Source organism: Bombina bombina, chromosome 2 (assembly GCF_027579735.1).
Source record: "Bombina bombina isolate aBomBom1 chromosome 2, aBomBom1.pri, whole genome shotgun sequence".
Lineage (NCBI taxonomy): Eukaryota > Metazoa > Chordata > Amphibia > Anura > Bombinatoridae > Bombina > Bombina bombina.
In genome coordinates, this window is record NC_069500.1 from 1,248,880,222 (window position 1) to 1,248,896,126 (window position 15,905).

The following is a 15,905-nucleotide window of genomic DNA, read 5'->3' on the forward strand; positions in this document are numbered from 1 at the left end:
GGGAAGGGAATTTACTAATATTGTTGGCCACGCGGATCAGCATACGTGCACCTTTCACATGGTCACCACGTTTAACATGGATCTAAAACAAAATTAATTTTCATATTTAAAGCTTCATTGAGACGCTTGTAGATCATTAGAACACACATTCTGTCAAAACATATTCTGTAAAAAAAATATATTGTTAAAGGCAATGTGCTCAAACCAGACACGCATTTTATTACTGTCATCAGTAATATAAAAGACAAGTTTTTTAATTGCTTCTTTCCAAATTAAAAAAAAAACGATTCAATAGGATGTCAGGGAAAAACAAGTAGAATTCTTTAATTATATAATTTAGAGGGACATAAGCAAAATCAATTACGATAAAAAGACTTTACATGTGTTTTGTAAATAATCTATAATATATCTTCATTAAAAATAAAAAAATAATAAAAATTACCTTATTGTGCAATGTGCACGTTTAAAACAAATATATTTACCCATTTTCTGCATGCTCCCAAAAGACAGCTTCTTCAACTAAGCTAAAATAAGCACTTTTTTGGTTCACGCATAAACAATGTACCTCATTGTTGTCACAAGCAAGATCACTAGGTGCTTACTGGCCATATGTGGGGCTACAAGCGGAACTAATACCCTGTATGCACTCTTGACAGACAAGCCTCGCTTATTATGGTGGTGCGCTCAACACGCAAAATTATCTCTGTTTTGCACAACAAAGTATTTTTTTTAAATAAACATATATTGTAAATGGTTTAAAACACTCATAGAAAGTCTATAATTTTCCATCATGTATGTTCATTTAGGACTTTAAAATAAAAATAATAAGAAAATGTTTTTAACATAATTTAAATGAACAGTAATGTCATGCAGAACATTCCAGATTCCTTCCCTGCTGTAAAGTCTACTATAGGATCTACTGCTTCACCCCTCTCCTCCATTCGTTGCTCATACTTCTGAATAACTATAATGCTCTGCTGTGCAGTGCCCTGATCTTAATGAGCAAACTGAAACTAGGTTTCTAGTCACTGATGCAAAATAAAATGCTGTAATTTAATATGTTCCTTTAAATGCGAGACAATAAGATCTGGAGGTTCAAGCTACTACTTTTTAAATGCTCTATTAATACTCTGGGAGGTACCACTTTAAAACAAAGGTTCAACAGCTTATGCACACTATTGGAAAACACAAAGAAGCGCACCTCCAACTCACGTTAAAACTATAACATTTATTACACAAGTGCCCCTAATATAGACAGACACTCACAAGATAAAAACGTGTTTACAGCGTGTAAAGTACGAGTTCAGGATAAACATCCTTGGTACCGTATACGTCCTGGGGATTCCAAATGACAGGGCAATACATGCAATGCATTGAAGTATCAGTGGTCCTCAGGTATTTATTGTCGCTACCCAGTCTAGGAAATCCAGCGTCTCGTAAACTATACAGGCTCGATCAGTACAGTGATTCAACACTGCTCGCAAGCAGGTGTGCCTATGGAAGCTGAGCGGAAGCCCACCTCCATGCGTTTCTCCCCGTCATAATCCTCTTGAGAAAGCCCCGCCGTCACTGATCGAGCCTGTATAGTTTTTGAGAAGCTGGATTACCTGGAGTGGGTAGCGGCACTGATTACCTGAGGACCGCCATTACTTCAATACATCACATGTATTGCCCTGTCATTTGGAATCCCAAGGACGTATACGGTAACGAGGATGTTTATCCTGAAATTATAATTTACACACTGGGAACACGTTTTTATCTTGTGAGTATCTGTTTATTTTAGGGGAACTTGTGTAATAAATGTTATACTTTTACCGTGAGTTGGAGGTGCGCTTCTTTGTGTTTTCTCATAGTGTGTATACAAGTTGATTAAAGAAGCAGCAGAGCCCCCACTCTGGATTTTAATAGTGTCTGCAAAGAGAGAAGGACTACGTTTTTAATCATTTATATTTTTATCACTATCACAGTGTGAACTCTCTTGAGACTTTTTACTCTAACACTAGAGGTGCACTTTCCATTACCCCCACAGGAGCACTTAAAGGGCCATGATACCCAAATGTTGAAACACTTGAAAGTGATGCAGCATAGCTGTAAAAAGCCGACTAGAAAACATCACCTGTTATATCAAAGTTCCTCAGTAGCCACATCCCACTGTAAAGGACTTCTAAGCAGTAAATCAGTATGTCTGTCCAGCTAAGGGAGTAAACTTTCGTGCACACTCATATTATTTCCCTATTCAGTTTAAGGAAGTTTACTATGATATCTCATGAGAGTTAAGTCAAATCTCATGAGATCACAATAAAATAGTTCATGACCTCAGCACTGTTGATGCTGATTAGCTGCTGTTCATTTCCTCATTTTTTATTTTTTTTTACCTGCAGCTGGGAGCAGCTGAGTATAACTTTTTACACAGAACTTAATCTGCTGAGCTGAGGAACTTGTGAGGTAAAATATCTTCTTTTTTTACATAGAGATGCTCAGGTGATATTTTCCTGTCAGCTTTTTTACAGTTATACTGCATCAGTTTCAAGTGATTCAGCATATGAGTATTATGTCCCTTTAAGTGTGGGATTGGGGTAACTACCTCTACCCTATTTGGGTGATTGGTGTCATTTGTATCTGATTTTTACAATTGTTGGTCATTCTTTATATTGAGTAGCGCTACTAACTTTATACCTCTTTTGTCATACACACTATTGTTGCATATAAATATTAATCATTAAAAAGGATTTCAGGGTTTTAGATACCAAGATGGTTAATTTATTTTGAGATTAATGTTAAGTACATTCTCAAATTAGAAAAACAAAAACTGATGTTCAAATAAAAAGATCAGTAAAATACATGGCTGTTACAAGTTTACTTTCAATCACTGATCTGCATGTGAAATGTAACACCAAATAAGTGCTGAGTCCTATGTAAGGCATTGAAGACATTGAAGCTGAATAGTTAATGTTTTCTGCTCATATATTTGTCCTGATGTGGCAATAAAGTAAAGTAATGACCAAAGTTCTTATTTCTCAGTTTGTTATAAGGCCATCAATAATTTATTATAGATCAGAAATAACTATGAATTACCTTAACTAAAATATAACTGTGCAGGATCATCAAGTTGGTGGCCATCTCCGATGGAATTTTAATTTTCTGCGTTCTCAGCTCTGTGTACATACTGAAGAGGACATCATGTGCATTTCTATAATTACCTTTTAAATTAAGAAAATTATTTTATATAACTAATCGAAGAGAGTAAACACAAATGCATTAAAAAAAGCAGCTTTTAAATTGAAAGTTATGTAAATGGATTACGGTTTCTGTTTAAAAAACACAAAAATAATTGTATATAAAATGAATATATTGATATTTAGCTTTCGTAGGTAACAAAACAGACCCTGTATCCCTTTTAGACTGGTTCAGGGTGGGACCCATTTTATGTCCTGAAAATGGAGTAGAAACAGACTCTTGATTTAATGAGTTTGCTTTCAAAACCCCATAAAAAAACACAAAGATTTTCGTGAGAGGGGATATGACGAAAAAATAATTCCAGGGATCTGTAAATGAAAAATCCAAAAGCTCATGGGAAGCAAAAATACTTTAACTCAGATTAGATGGCTTTAAAGATACACGAAACCCATTATTTTTATTTAATGATTCAGAAAGCGCATGTCATTTTAAATAACTTTCTAATTTACATCTAATATCAAATTTTCTTTGTTCTTTTAGTATATTTTGTTGAAAAGTAGGTACATAAGCTCAGGAGCGTGCATGTGTCAGAAGCCCTATATCACAGCAGTTTTCCAAGAGTGCTAGATGACAGCACTATTTCCTGCCATGAAGTTCTCCAGACACCTCCTAAGGTATCTCTTCAACAAAGAATACAGTGGGAATGAAGCACATTTGATAACAGAAGTAAATTGGAAACTTTTTAAAAATGTGTATGATCTGTCTGAATGACAAAACAAAGTTTGTGGGTTTCATATCCCTTTAATGTGACCAAGACAATGTGTGGCTAAGGATTTACTGTAGCAAGTCAAATACCTGCTGATTGTTCCTCTCTGGCTATTATAATTGCAGTCCTGGCTGCTTCTCTATATTGTTTCAATGCCATGTACAAACGAAATAGATATTTTGCATCCTAAAAAGAAAACAGAAAAAAAACATTAACATGGAATTGCTTTCAGAAGGTAAATTTATAGCACTCATGAATATAGAAAAGGCACAGCGGTTCAGCAAGATTCAGGAGCCTGGCGCTCCTCAGCAGGACACAGACGATGAGCAATTAAGAGCAACATACACAAGTAGTTGCCAACCCCAGACCAAGTCCTGCTCCGCACCAGCTCTCCTCGTGGATTACCCATTTGTTACTTCTTCAAGTTGGTTAAACACACAACAACAATCAAGGTGCATTAAAGTGACACTGAACCCAATTTTTTTCCCTTCATGATTCAGATAGAGCATGCAATTTTAAGCAACTTTCTAATTTAATCCTATTATCATTTTTTCTTAATTTTCTTGCTGGCCCATTTTTGGTTCACAACCTGGGTTGTTCTTGCTAATTGGTGGCTAAATGTCAGCCACCAATAAACAAGTGCTGTCCAAGGATTCTGAACCAAACATTGTCTGGCTCCTTAGCTTAGATGCTTGTAAAAGGAGTAAGGAGTCTCTCTTGGATAAAAAGTAAACAATTGTTTATTGCGGCATCAAATATCGATAAAAAATGGTAACCACTTGAACCATCAAGAAGGTGTAGTTACAAAGTGCTTAAGTGGGCGTAGCACCTGCTGGTTGACATGTTTCGGCAAAAGCCGTAATCATAACCTAAGGTGCTACACCTTACAAGGTGTTTAAAAACTAGTGTTAACTCTTCTGATTGGTTAAAAGCCATAATTGATTTAATGAAGGGGGAAATCTTATCTTTGGGACCAAACCAGATAAACAACAGGTCATCTATATACCACTTGTAAAAGTGGATATAGGACCTGTAGGGATTATTATCTCCAAAGATATGGCACAGTTCCCATCTGCCTAGATAGCTATTAGATTAACTTGGTTTCCCTTTAGCTTTGGGAGCTAGTGTGGAAATATTTTACTACAGCTCATTGCTATATATTACACTTTTTAGTATATTTCTTATTATACACATAAGCTCCCATCTGCTAAAAGAGTTAAAAGAAATGATTAATTAACTCGCTAGGCTGCAGCAATTTTCTTTCTTCTCTCTACTAATGTTAAGTTTCGTTCTGGCGCTATGCTTAAGAGGGCGGTCACATTCAATTATTGCTTTTAGCTCTCAGAATGTTAACACTACTTTTTAAACACCTCGTAAGGTGTAGCACCTTAGGTTATGATTACGGCTTTCGCCGAAACATGTCAACCAGCAGGTGCTATGCCCACTTATGCACTTTGTAACTACACCTTTGTGATGGTTCAAGTGGTTACCATGTTTTATCGATAGTTGATGCCTCAATAAAGAATTGTTTACTTTTTATCCGAGAGAGACTCCTTACTCCTTTTACAAGCATTACTTCACCAGCCACAAAGTCTTCTTTCCCTCTGGGAATTGTCAGCACCGGCGAAGATAGTCCTCACCCCTTCGCCCCACCTTCGTTCTCGATAGTGTGACATCACACTCGCTCAGGCAGAGCGCCGCATTCAGAAGCTTCGGACAGGAAACGCTGACTGAAGTTTGGCAACAGATGTTTGCTGAGTAAGTACTCAGCCTGTACATGGTACAGATCCCTTGGCTGTCCTTGTATCCTTCCATGAACGGCTGCTTCCTACAGCATAACAGGCAGTGTTTATCATTCGAACGGACTTCATTGGAGAAGGAGGTGAGTGTACTCAGTAAGTCCCGGACACCAGACAGGTGATTACATTACATTATATAACTGTCATCTTTGAAAATATTGTATCAATGTGGGATACTCCTCTCTCTTTTTGTCCTTAGCTTAGATGCCTTCTTTTTCAAATAAAGATAGAAAGAGAACGAAGAAAAATTGATAATAGGAGTAAATTAGAAAGTTGCTTAAAATTTCATGCTCTATCTGAATCATTAAAGAAAAAAATTGGGTTTAGTGTCCCTTTAAAGTAATAATAAAATACTCTTTTAAATAAGATTATTTAATTATTACACTAACACATCGCTTTAATATGAAATGAAAATGTTTTTTCCAGCTAAAAATAACAGCAAAGTTTAAAATTGCAAACTGATCAAAACAAAATGAATTCAGATACTTTAGTCCCCAGCTTTCAGTGCCAGTTACAGCAGAAGATTACAGATATTTCTAGCAAAAATGAAAAGAAACTTTAAAAATTCAGATTTTTGTAGGAAAAAATATATATTTGGTGTGTAAAACAAACAGACAGCATGGTATCAATGAGGGACAACTTCTAGATGTAAAGTTAGCACCTTAGGCATCCCGTCACTTTCACCCATCAGGTAGTCAATAAGCTGGTTGGTCAGGATCTCCTCCTTTGCTTGCCCAACCTATTCACAACAGAATGCGTAGGCACACGTGTCAGAGAGAGAACAAATACATATAGAAAATGCAAACACATAAGGTCTATAGAACAGCAAAACTTTACTACAACATATAAGTGCTCAGTCGTACAAATCACCTAAAGTGTGGGTTCATATAAATCAACTACACATTAAAGGGATATTAAACAGTGCTCCTTCAGTAAAAACAAATAAGCTTAATCAAAGTAAATATAAAAAGAAACAGATTGTGTAAAAAAAAAAAAGCAAACAAAATGAGCGCTTAGAAATTATAAGTGTAGCCACCGCCCTCAGGGAAATGAGGAATCTAACATGTTGGTAACTTAAGTTGCATTCTGTCCTTTTCTGAGCATGAGCAAAATTGACTTTCTGTTTCTCTAGTAGCCACTGAATAGTAAGCCAGTTCATGTTACTCTAGAAGAGTTAGAACATCAAGCTAGATATGCCTTCCTGTAGCAACCGCAGCCCCCTTGTAGGGCTGTGACAGGAGGTAATGGACACTGAGCCAATTAAATGTTTAAAATAATAAAAAAAAGAAACAAAAGGTAAAAGCCTTTTAAAATGACGAATAATATATATTACAATGATTTCTATTAAGTATAAACCCCTGCTTAGTGTTTTATTATTACAAAAATGAAACTGACAGCTTTAAACCCCTTTAAATAGGGAGGTGAGCTTTTGAATATTTCCAGTTAGCAACCCTATGCCATACTGTTTAACCCTTGATATATTCTAGTAGGCCAAACAGAGGTGTTATAAAACATAGACTGTGATTTTAACAGGTTTTCTTTAGACAGAATCCCAAAATATCAGATCTAATTTGTATGCAACTGAATTTCTTACGTAATTAATCACCAATACCAAACTTGTTTCCTATATTTCCATTTCTAATGGAGACCTCTATCAACTGCAATGTATTATCCCATAATAAAACACATAGCAAAAAAAAATTCAATAAAAGAATCCGTATTAAAACGGATCACAATTTAAAACATTATTTAAATTCAACCATGTTAACAATAAGGGTAATAAATGTTTTGTTTTTTTCAAAATGTGAATGAAACACTGTGCAAAACACCTGCTAAGAACAGTAGAATGTTTAGGCACCACCGTAAGTGCATATTTTTATATTTACTACTTACTGTTTCAATCGCCATTTCAATTGCAATGTTATCATCTGTGTTTGGGCATTTAAGGAAGTGTTTAAGTGCCTAGAACAGAAACAAAGAAGGGTTACAAAAACATTGTTCTGTAAGGAGGTATCACAAACTTGTACACTCTCTAAACAGGGAGGGATGTACATTCCTAACAGGATCAGTTTTAATGATTAAAGAACATCAACTGGTCATTGTACTCAAAAATATAAAAGAGCAGCATCTGCACATGTTCATTTTTGTTTTCTTTTAGCATGGAAAAATGTGAATTAAAACCTGTTTAAATTGAAATAAACACAGCTTTGTGAATTGTGGACTTCCTATGCTCATTGGTCAACATGCACTTTTTACTAATCCGTATTGGCTAACAAGGCATTTCTTGTTAATACGTATTGGCTAACAAGGCACTTTTTACTAATGTGTATTGGCTAACAAGGCACTTCTTACTAATGCGTATTGGCTAACAAGGCACTTCTTACTAATGGGTATTGGCTAACAAGGCACTTCTTACTAATGGGTATTGGCTAACAAGGCACTTCTTACTAATGGGTATTGGCTAACAAGGCACTTCTTACTAATGTGTATTGGCTAACAAGGCACTTCTTACTAATGTGTATTGGTTAACAAGGCACTTCTTACTAATGGGTATTGGCTAACAAGGCACTTCTTACTAATGGGTATTGGCTAACAAGGCACTTCTTACTAATGGGTATTGGCTAACAAGGCACTTCTTACTAATGCGTATTGGCTAACAAGGCACTTCTTACTAATGCGTATTGGTTAACAAGGCACTTCTTACTAATGGGTATTGGTTAACAAGGCACTTCTTACTAATGAGTATTGGTTAACAAGGCACTTCTTACTAATGGGTATTGGCTAACAAGGCACTTCTTACTAATGGGTATTGGCTAACAAGGCACTTCATACTAATGAGTATTGGTTAACAAGGCACTTCTTACTAATGGGTATTGGCTAACAACAAGGCACTTCTTACTAATGGGTATTGGCTAACAAGGCACTTCATACTAATGCGTATTGGTTAACAAGGCACTTCTTACTAATGCGTATTGGCTAACAAGGCACTTCTTACTAATGAGTATTGGTTAACAAGGCACTTCTTACTAATGGGTATTGGCTAACAAGGCACTTCTTACTAATGGGTATTGGCTAACAAGGCACTTCATACTAATGCGTATTGGTTAACAAGGCACTTCTTACTAATGCGTATTGGCTAACAAGGCACTTCTTACTAATGTGTATTGGTTAACAAGGCACTTCTTACTAATGGGTATTGGCTAACAAGGCACTTCTTACTAATGGGTATTGGCTAACAAGGCACTTCATACTAATGCGTATTGGTTAACAAGGCACTTCTTACTAATACGTATTGGCTAACAAGGCACTTCTTACTAATACGTATTGGCTAACAAGGCACTTCTTACTAATACGTATTGGTAATAAGGCACTTTTTACTAATGTGTATTGGCTAACAAGGCACTTCTTACTAATGGGTATTGGCTAACAAGGCACTTCTTACTAATGGGTATTGGCTAACAAGGCACTTCTTACTAATACGTATTGGTAATAAGGCACTTTTTACTAATGTGTATTGGCTAACAAGGCACTTCTTGTTCATTGGTTGATAAGTACTTAATTGAACATTGGTAGAAAGTACCTTTAAGTTAACTAAGTGTTAATTTAGACTAAGTGTTAGTTTAAATTCAAACAGATTTTACTTTATATTTATTCAAGCAAGGTCAACATGCTCTTTTATATAAATGATAGAACATTTTTGAGTACAAAGCCCCATTAACAGATCAATAACATTAACATCCCTATGATAAGGTAACCAGAAATAGATATGAATGAAAACACATGCAGTTGATTTAAATAACAATGGCAAAGGCTGATCAAGTCAAATAACAGGTCTGGAAGGCAATCGCTTTTGCCAGCTAAAGAATCAGATAGGTGAATCTATAGATATCAGTACAGGCTAAGGGTCAGGGCAGTAAGCAAACACCAAGTAAGTCAGGACTGTGGACAGGAGCTGAAAGCTACAATTAAGCCACAGGGAAAATAAATGTATTCTTAAAGGGATAGTCTACTTAAACATGTTTATTGTTTAAAAAGATAGATAATCCCTTTATTACCCATTCCCCAGTTTTGCATAACCAACAACACTGTTATATTGATACTTCTGTGATTACCTTGTATCTAAGCCTACAAGACTTTTCTGTAGTCTTGCAATACATTAACATAATGGTAGAATGTTAAGGCTTTCTGAATACATTGTTATTGTGGGCTGGCATTGTTTCTCAATGGTGAAGCTCCCCCACCACTTATTTGGACGAGCCAATCGAGTACTGGAATATACAACGCCTGTCACTGTCATTTTGTTGGCAAAACCTGCAGTATGTTATTGTATCACCCCTGTGCCAGTAAGGGAAAATATATGTAGCAGGGTCAGGCTTGTAAAGTTTCCTGTGTGCTTTACCAATTCTCATAATTGTTTCTGGTCTCCTTAAACAATATTGTTTCCATCCATAATGACCTGTGCAACACTGAGTAGCATATCCCAACAGGGTACACTCTCTCCCAGATGTGCACATGCCAAAAAACAAAGGAGCGCAGAGGACACCAAAGACCCCAGAGTAAGCACCAGGATCAGGGGGTCCGGTCACATATCACAGTATTGGTTTTTAAACATTAATCACTCACTCTTGCATGTTGCCCACACAGTAAGAAAAACTTCCCGGCCTGGAAATGCTTCTTTTCTCCCTCAAAATACAAGGCGATACTTTGATAATCTTCATTACTAGTATTCTCAGATCCTACAACAAAAGAAAACATTATATTTTGTAATAAAACCCCCAAGCAACAGCATTTTATTGTATAAGTATAGACATAAATGTGTGTGCAAAAGCATTCACGGTAATTTCATTTTAGTATTGAAGGGACCTTAAAAAAAGAGACAATCAAGTCCAAAAAAAAAACTTTCATGATTTAAATAGGGCATGAAATTTTAACAACTTTACAATTTACTTTTTTTTTCTTCATTAAATAGTTTTTTATTGGTTTTTCTGAAAGTAACAATAGCAAAATCATAAAATGTATCAATTCAATGTGGTAATGTATACATTTGGAGCATTTATGTTAACATTGACTAATGTTTTGGCTTTAATAGTAGGTGTACCAGTGCAACAAGGGGGGGGCTATCTTTTGGACGATGTCTGCTTGTGTTTTAATGTGTCCGTCACTGAGGATCATATCTACTGAGATGTTCGATGGTTTTTTATTAATTGTAGGTGTTTGCGAAAACCGTAGTTTTCCAAAGGCTAGATTGTCAAGCAGAGTTGACATAGGCACGATGGGGCTTGATATGTACAGGTCTGTATTCAGTAACTTGTCCCATATTTTCAATGTGCTATCTACATAGTAATTAGGATGTTCATTTTTAGATCTATACTTGGGTGGGGTCCAGCACAGTTCACTTTTTTCCTTTATCTGAGATTCTAATTGGGTCCAGGGTTTTGTGGGTGAAGAGTGGTCCCATGCCACTATCCGGGATAAGTGGGAGGCCCTGTAGTAGTTAAATAGCTCCCACTCCTCCTCTATCTTTAGCCAATTATATATATTTTTTGGGATTCTCGCCATACGTTGGAACCAGATGAAAGATTCTATCATTCTTTGTTGCGTGTGGATGTAAGATGGTGGTAACCCTAATGGTAATGTTTGAAACAAATAGAGTTATTTAGGTAGTATAGTCATCTTGACCGCATGGACTCTGCCCATCAAAGAGAGATGTCCTTTTTTGTGCCAAGTGTTTAGTAGTTTCTGCGTTTCTTGTTGTAGGGGTATATAGTTAAGATCGAATAAATCTGGTATGCGTTTTGCTATATGTATTCCGAGATATTGTATTTTTGGTTTGATGAGAAAATCAGTGTGTTTTGCAAGGAATTATATGTCTTGCTCCCGGAGATGTACAGGTAAAAGTATTGACTTATCCATATTAATGGAGAAATTCAAAATTGTTTTAAATGTCTCAAATTCTCTGAGGAGGGTTGGTATGGTCTGTGTTGGGGACGTTAGTGTGACTACGATGCCGTCTGCGTATAGGAGACATTTTTGGTGGATAGTACCCATGGTGATACTGTGTATTTCAAGGTTTTGTCTAATATGTGCTGCAAAGGTTTTAACCATTAGGGCAAGTAGAAGGGGTGACAATGGGCAACTTTGCCGCGTTCCATTTTCAATGTGAAATCTTAGGGAGAGTACAACATTTGCTCTCACTTTGGCTGTCGGATCAGCGTACAGTGTTTGGATGCGCGTTAGCAAAGTGTCGGGGATGCCAAATTTTGACAGGGTGGACTACATACATTTCCAGCCCACCCTGCCAAAAGCTTTCTCTGCATCTGTTGAAAGTATGGCCAGTGGTGTGCGGTTTTTGTCAGCTAAGGATATGGTTTGTAATAATCTAATCGTATTATCTTTGGCTTCTCTGCCGGGGATGAAGCCTATCTGGTCGGTATGGACCAGGTCTGGTAATACTTTATTCAAACGTTGTGCAAGTATCTTTGCGTATAATTTGATATCTATGTTCAGCAGAGAAATGGGTCGATAACTCGTTACTCGTTCTTGGGGTTTCCCTGTTTTCGGGATGACTGAAATTGTGGCCTGTAAGAGGGATGGTGTCAATTTGGATGTTTTGTCTATCGATTGATACAATTTTAACAGTTGCAGGCCGAGGAGCTGTTGGAATATGTGATAGAATTTTGGTGTAAATCCAGCAGGGCCAGGTGCTATTCCCAAAGGGAGTAGCTTAATGGCTGCGTGTAATTCTTGGAGTGTTATTGGTACTTCTACTTCTGCACTTTGTTCTGGCGTGAGATTGGGGAGTTGAACCTTGGAAAGGAACAAATTTACAAGTGATCTTTTGTTGGAGGCGTCTAGTTGTTTTAGGTTATATAGTAAGGTGTAGTATTCTGCAAATTGGGAAGCTATCTCGACGCTGCTCGAGTGTGTTTTATTATTTACATCTGTGATCGAATGAATGATTTGTAATGTTGTTTTTTTCAGGGATCTAGCCATCAATCAACCTGCCTTGTTGTCCTCAGCAAAGTATTTTGTTCTCAGTGTTATGGTTCTTAAGTGTGCATTTTTGATAAGGTATTTATTGAGTTCCTCTCCCGCTTCTGATAATTCTGCGGTGAGTGATGGTGAGTTTGGGTGTTGTTTATGGGCTTCCTCTGACAAGAGGAGTCTTTGTGTAAATTAATTATTGTGTTCTAATTAAAGTTTACGTTGCTTGTGGGTGTGTTGCATGAGTTTGCCCCTTATATAACACTTGTAAGCCTCCTAGTTGTTCGTAGGTGTGGTCGCATCTGGATTATTAAGAATAAAGAATTCTGTGTTTTTTTATGAAATGCTGGTAACTAGTAGTGCGTCTGCAAGGACATAATCAAAGGGCCATTAAAAGATGTTGTGTACCATGCTGTTGTCTGACCAAACCGTGTGTGTTATCCGGGAGCGGACTAATAAAGATAAGGTAGTTTGGTCGCATAGTATTTAATCTAGGCGTGTGTAAGTATGTTGTGGGTTTGAGAAAAACGTATAGTCTTTGGTTTCTCGATGAGAGGTTCTCTAGTTATCGAACAGGGGCATAATTTGCAAAGCTGACCAGTACACAAACAAACAGGACCCACGAACAGCGCGGGTCAGTAAAAAATCAACTGTATGAGCAGACAATAATCATTTCTGAACTATAATGGTAGCAGACAAGTTATTTAACTAAGCTTCTCTAGATATAATAAGCATTTGGAATCTAGATAAACTTGATCCTGGCCTATTCCAGGTGATACCATACACATTGTGTAACTAGCAGCTGTAGGTAACAAGGATAAAAACCTGTAAAAAAAAAACGTAAAAACTGTAGAAAAAACAGGAGAACAGGGAAAAACATACAAATAGTTTTTAAAGCTTTGAAACTGATGTTATATACATATTATAGACTCACGGTTAAGTAGCGTGTCACTCTCCCCAACATAAGGGAAAGTAGTCTAGGAAAGTTATAGATTGGCTTCACAATTTGGAAATGTTCAAGTAACTTCTGTAGTAGTAGGTGGAAATTTCTTTTTGAACCTAGGGGCTGCAGCTTTTGCCCAGGTCTGTCTTTGAGGCTTGTGGTGATGCTTGGATGTTGGCTGATCCTTGTTTTCTGGTGTTTGTGGTGGGAGTATGTTCAGTTGCTTGCAGAAAGATTCTGTGTCCGCAGGATCTTGACAGACGTGGCACTTGCCATTCTTATTTAATAAAAGGGACACTGGAAATTCCCATCTGTAAGGAATTTGCATGGAGCGTAGGTGCGATGTCAGGTTTGCAAACTCTTTTCTTTTCTGCAGAGTTTCGGCCAACAGGTCTTGGTAGATTTGTATGCGAGATCCCATGTGGGAGAAATTTGGCTGTGCTCTTGAGAAGTTGTAGATTTTTCTCTCTAGCTCTATATGTCTGGAAGCGTAATATGACGTCTTGTGGTGGCTGGTTGTCCCCTGGTTTGGGGCGCAAGGTACGGTGCGCTGTTTCTAGCGGGATTTCTTCCATCACCACTGAATTAGTCATTGCCAGCGATTGAAATAAACTCTGTAAATATTCTGGTAGTGTCTCACCATTCACAGTCTCTGGTATCACTCTGATTCACAGATTGTTTCTGTGTGTTCCATTTTGGATGTCGTCGAGATTATTCTCAAGTTCTGTGAGTTGAGCTTGTAGGTTGGTGACAGTTTGTGACATTTTATCCATATGTTTAACAAGTTCTTCCCTGTCATCTTCTAACGCCTCAACTCTGAACCCTAATTCGTTGATGTCTCTTTTGAGATCTGCACATTCTTCCCGTATTGCTTTTAAGGTAATGGGGCCATCTTCTGGGGAATTAGAGTTTGTTGGCGAGTTGGGGTTTGCAGGGAGAGTGGGTGCATCTTTTAATGTTTCTTCATCATCTTCATCTGTTAGTGTGGACGCTGTTTTATGTTTATTTAGGTTCTTGAAGTAGTTATTTACCAAACCTGGCGGCCTTGTCCATCTGGCAGACGCTCCGGTGCGTCGTAGGCGACTTGATGCAAGCCTTGCCTGCCGAGGGCCAGAGAGGTGACAGGCGTGTGCTGTGGATCATTGGCTAGATGGGTTAGCCTGTTTTCTGCTCGGATTGAGCTGTTTTCAGCGCTTAATTGCGGGTCCCGCTTTGACTGTGTGGGGAGCTCTACACATGTGCGGCCATCACCGACGGTCACAGGTTCCTCCCCTACAATTTACTGTTATAACTAATTGTGCTTTGTTCTCTTGGTATTCTTAGTTGAAATCTAAATTTAGGAGGTTCATTTGCTAATTTCATAGACCTTGAAGGCGTCTCTAATCTAAATGCATTTTGACAGTTTTTCACCACTAGAGGGCGTTAGTTTATGTGTTTCATATAGATAACATTGAGCTCATGCATGTGAATTTACCGAGGAGTGAGCACTGATTGGATAAAATGCAAGTCTGTCAGAAGAACTGAAACAAGGGACAGGTCTGCAGAAGGCTTAGATACAAAGTAATTACAGAGGTAAAACATGTATTATTATAACTGTGTTGGTTTTGCAAAACTGGGGGATGGGTAATTAAAGGGACACTGAACCCAAATTTTTTCTTTTGTGATTCAGACACAGCATGCAATGTTAAGCAACATTCTAATTTACTCCTATTATCAAATGCTATTCATTCTCTTGGTATCTTTATTTGAAAAGCAAGAATGTAAGTTTAGATGCTGGCCCATTTTTGGTGAACAACCTGGGTTGTTCTTGCTGATTGGTGGATTATTTTAACCGACCAATAAACAAGTGCTGTCCAGAGGTCTGAACCAAAAAAATAGCTTAGATGCCTTCTTTTTAAAATAAAGATAGCAAGAGAACGAAGAAACATTGATAATAGGAGTAAATTAGAAAGTTGCTTAAAATTGCATGCTCTATCTGAATCACGAAAGCCCTTAAAGGGCTTATCTTTTAAAACAACAAAATTTCTGGTGTTGACTGTCCATTTAAACTATTTATATTTTTATTGCAGAAAATATATAAAATCTATTAGGTCAAACAATCGCGGCCCTTGCCTCCTCCGCTCCTGCTCAGCCTGTCTGGGTGGGTCACAACACACTTCCCTTTCCTTAGAGTTGAATCCACTTGTACCCAAGGCAGGGGTTGAGATCTCAGACGAATTGACCAAGACATACACAA

The 15,905-nt window shown here is 37.4% G+C and overlaps 1 protein-coding gene across 1 annotated transcript in view; it reads right to left on the minus strand.

The window, feature by feature from the left end:
- The window catches only part of WDR19 (WD repeat domain 19), a 296,764-nt gene that overhangs the window by 42,028 nt on the left and 238,831 nt on the right, over nucleotides 1-15,905 (minus strand). The window contains exons 27-32 of the mRNA XM_053704050.1: nucleotides 10,366-10,478; nucleotides 7,636-7,704; nucleotides 6,404-6,481; nucleotides 4,033-4,129; nucleotides 3,076-3,200; nucleotides 1-82 (exon numbers count right to left, since the gene is read on the minus strand). Coding sequence (XP_053560025.1) covers nucleotides 1-82; nucleotides 3,076-3,200; nucleotides 4,033-4,129; nucleotides 6,404-6,481; nucleotides 7,636-7,704; nucleotides 10,366-10,478 — 564 coding nt within the window. The remainder of the gene's footprint in view (nucleotides 83-3,075; nucleotides 3,201-4,032; nucleotides 4,130-6,403; nucleotides 6,482-7,635; nucleotides 7,705-10,365; nucleotides 10,479-15,905) is intronic.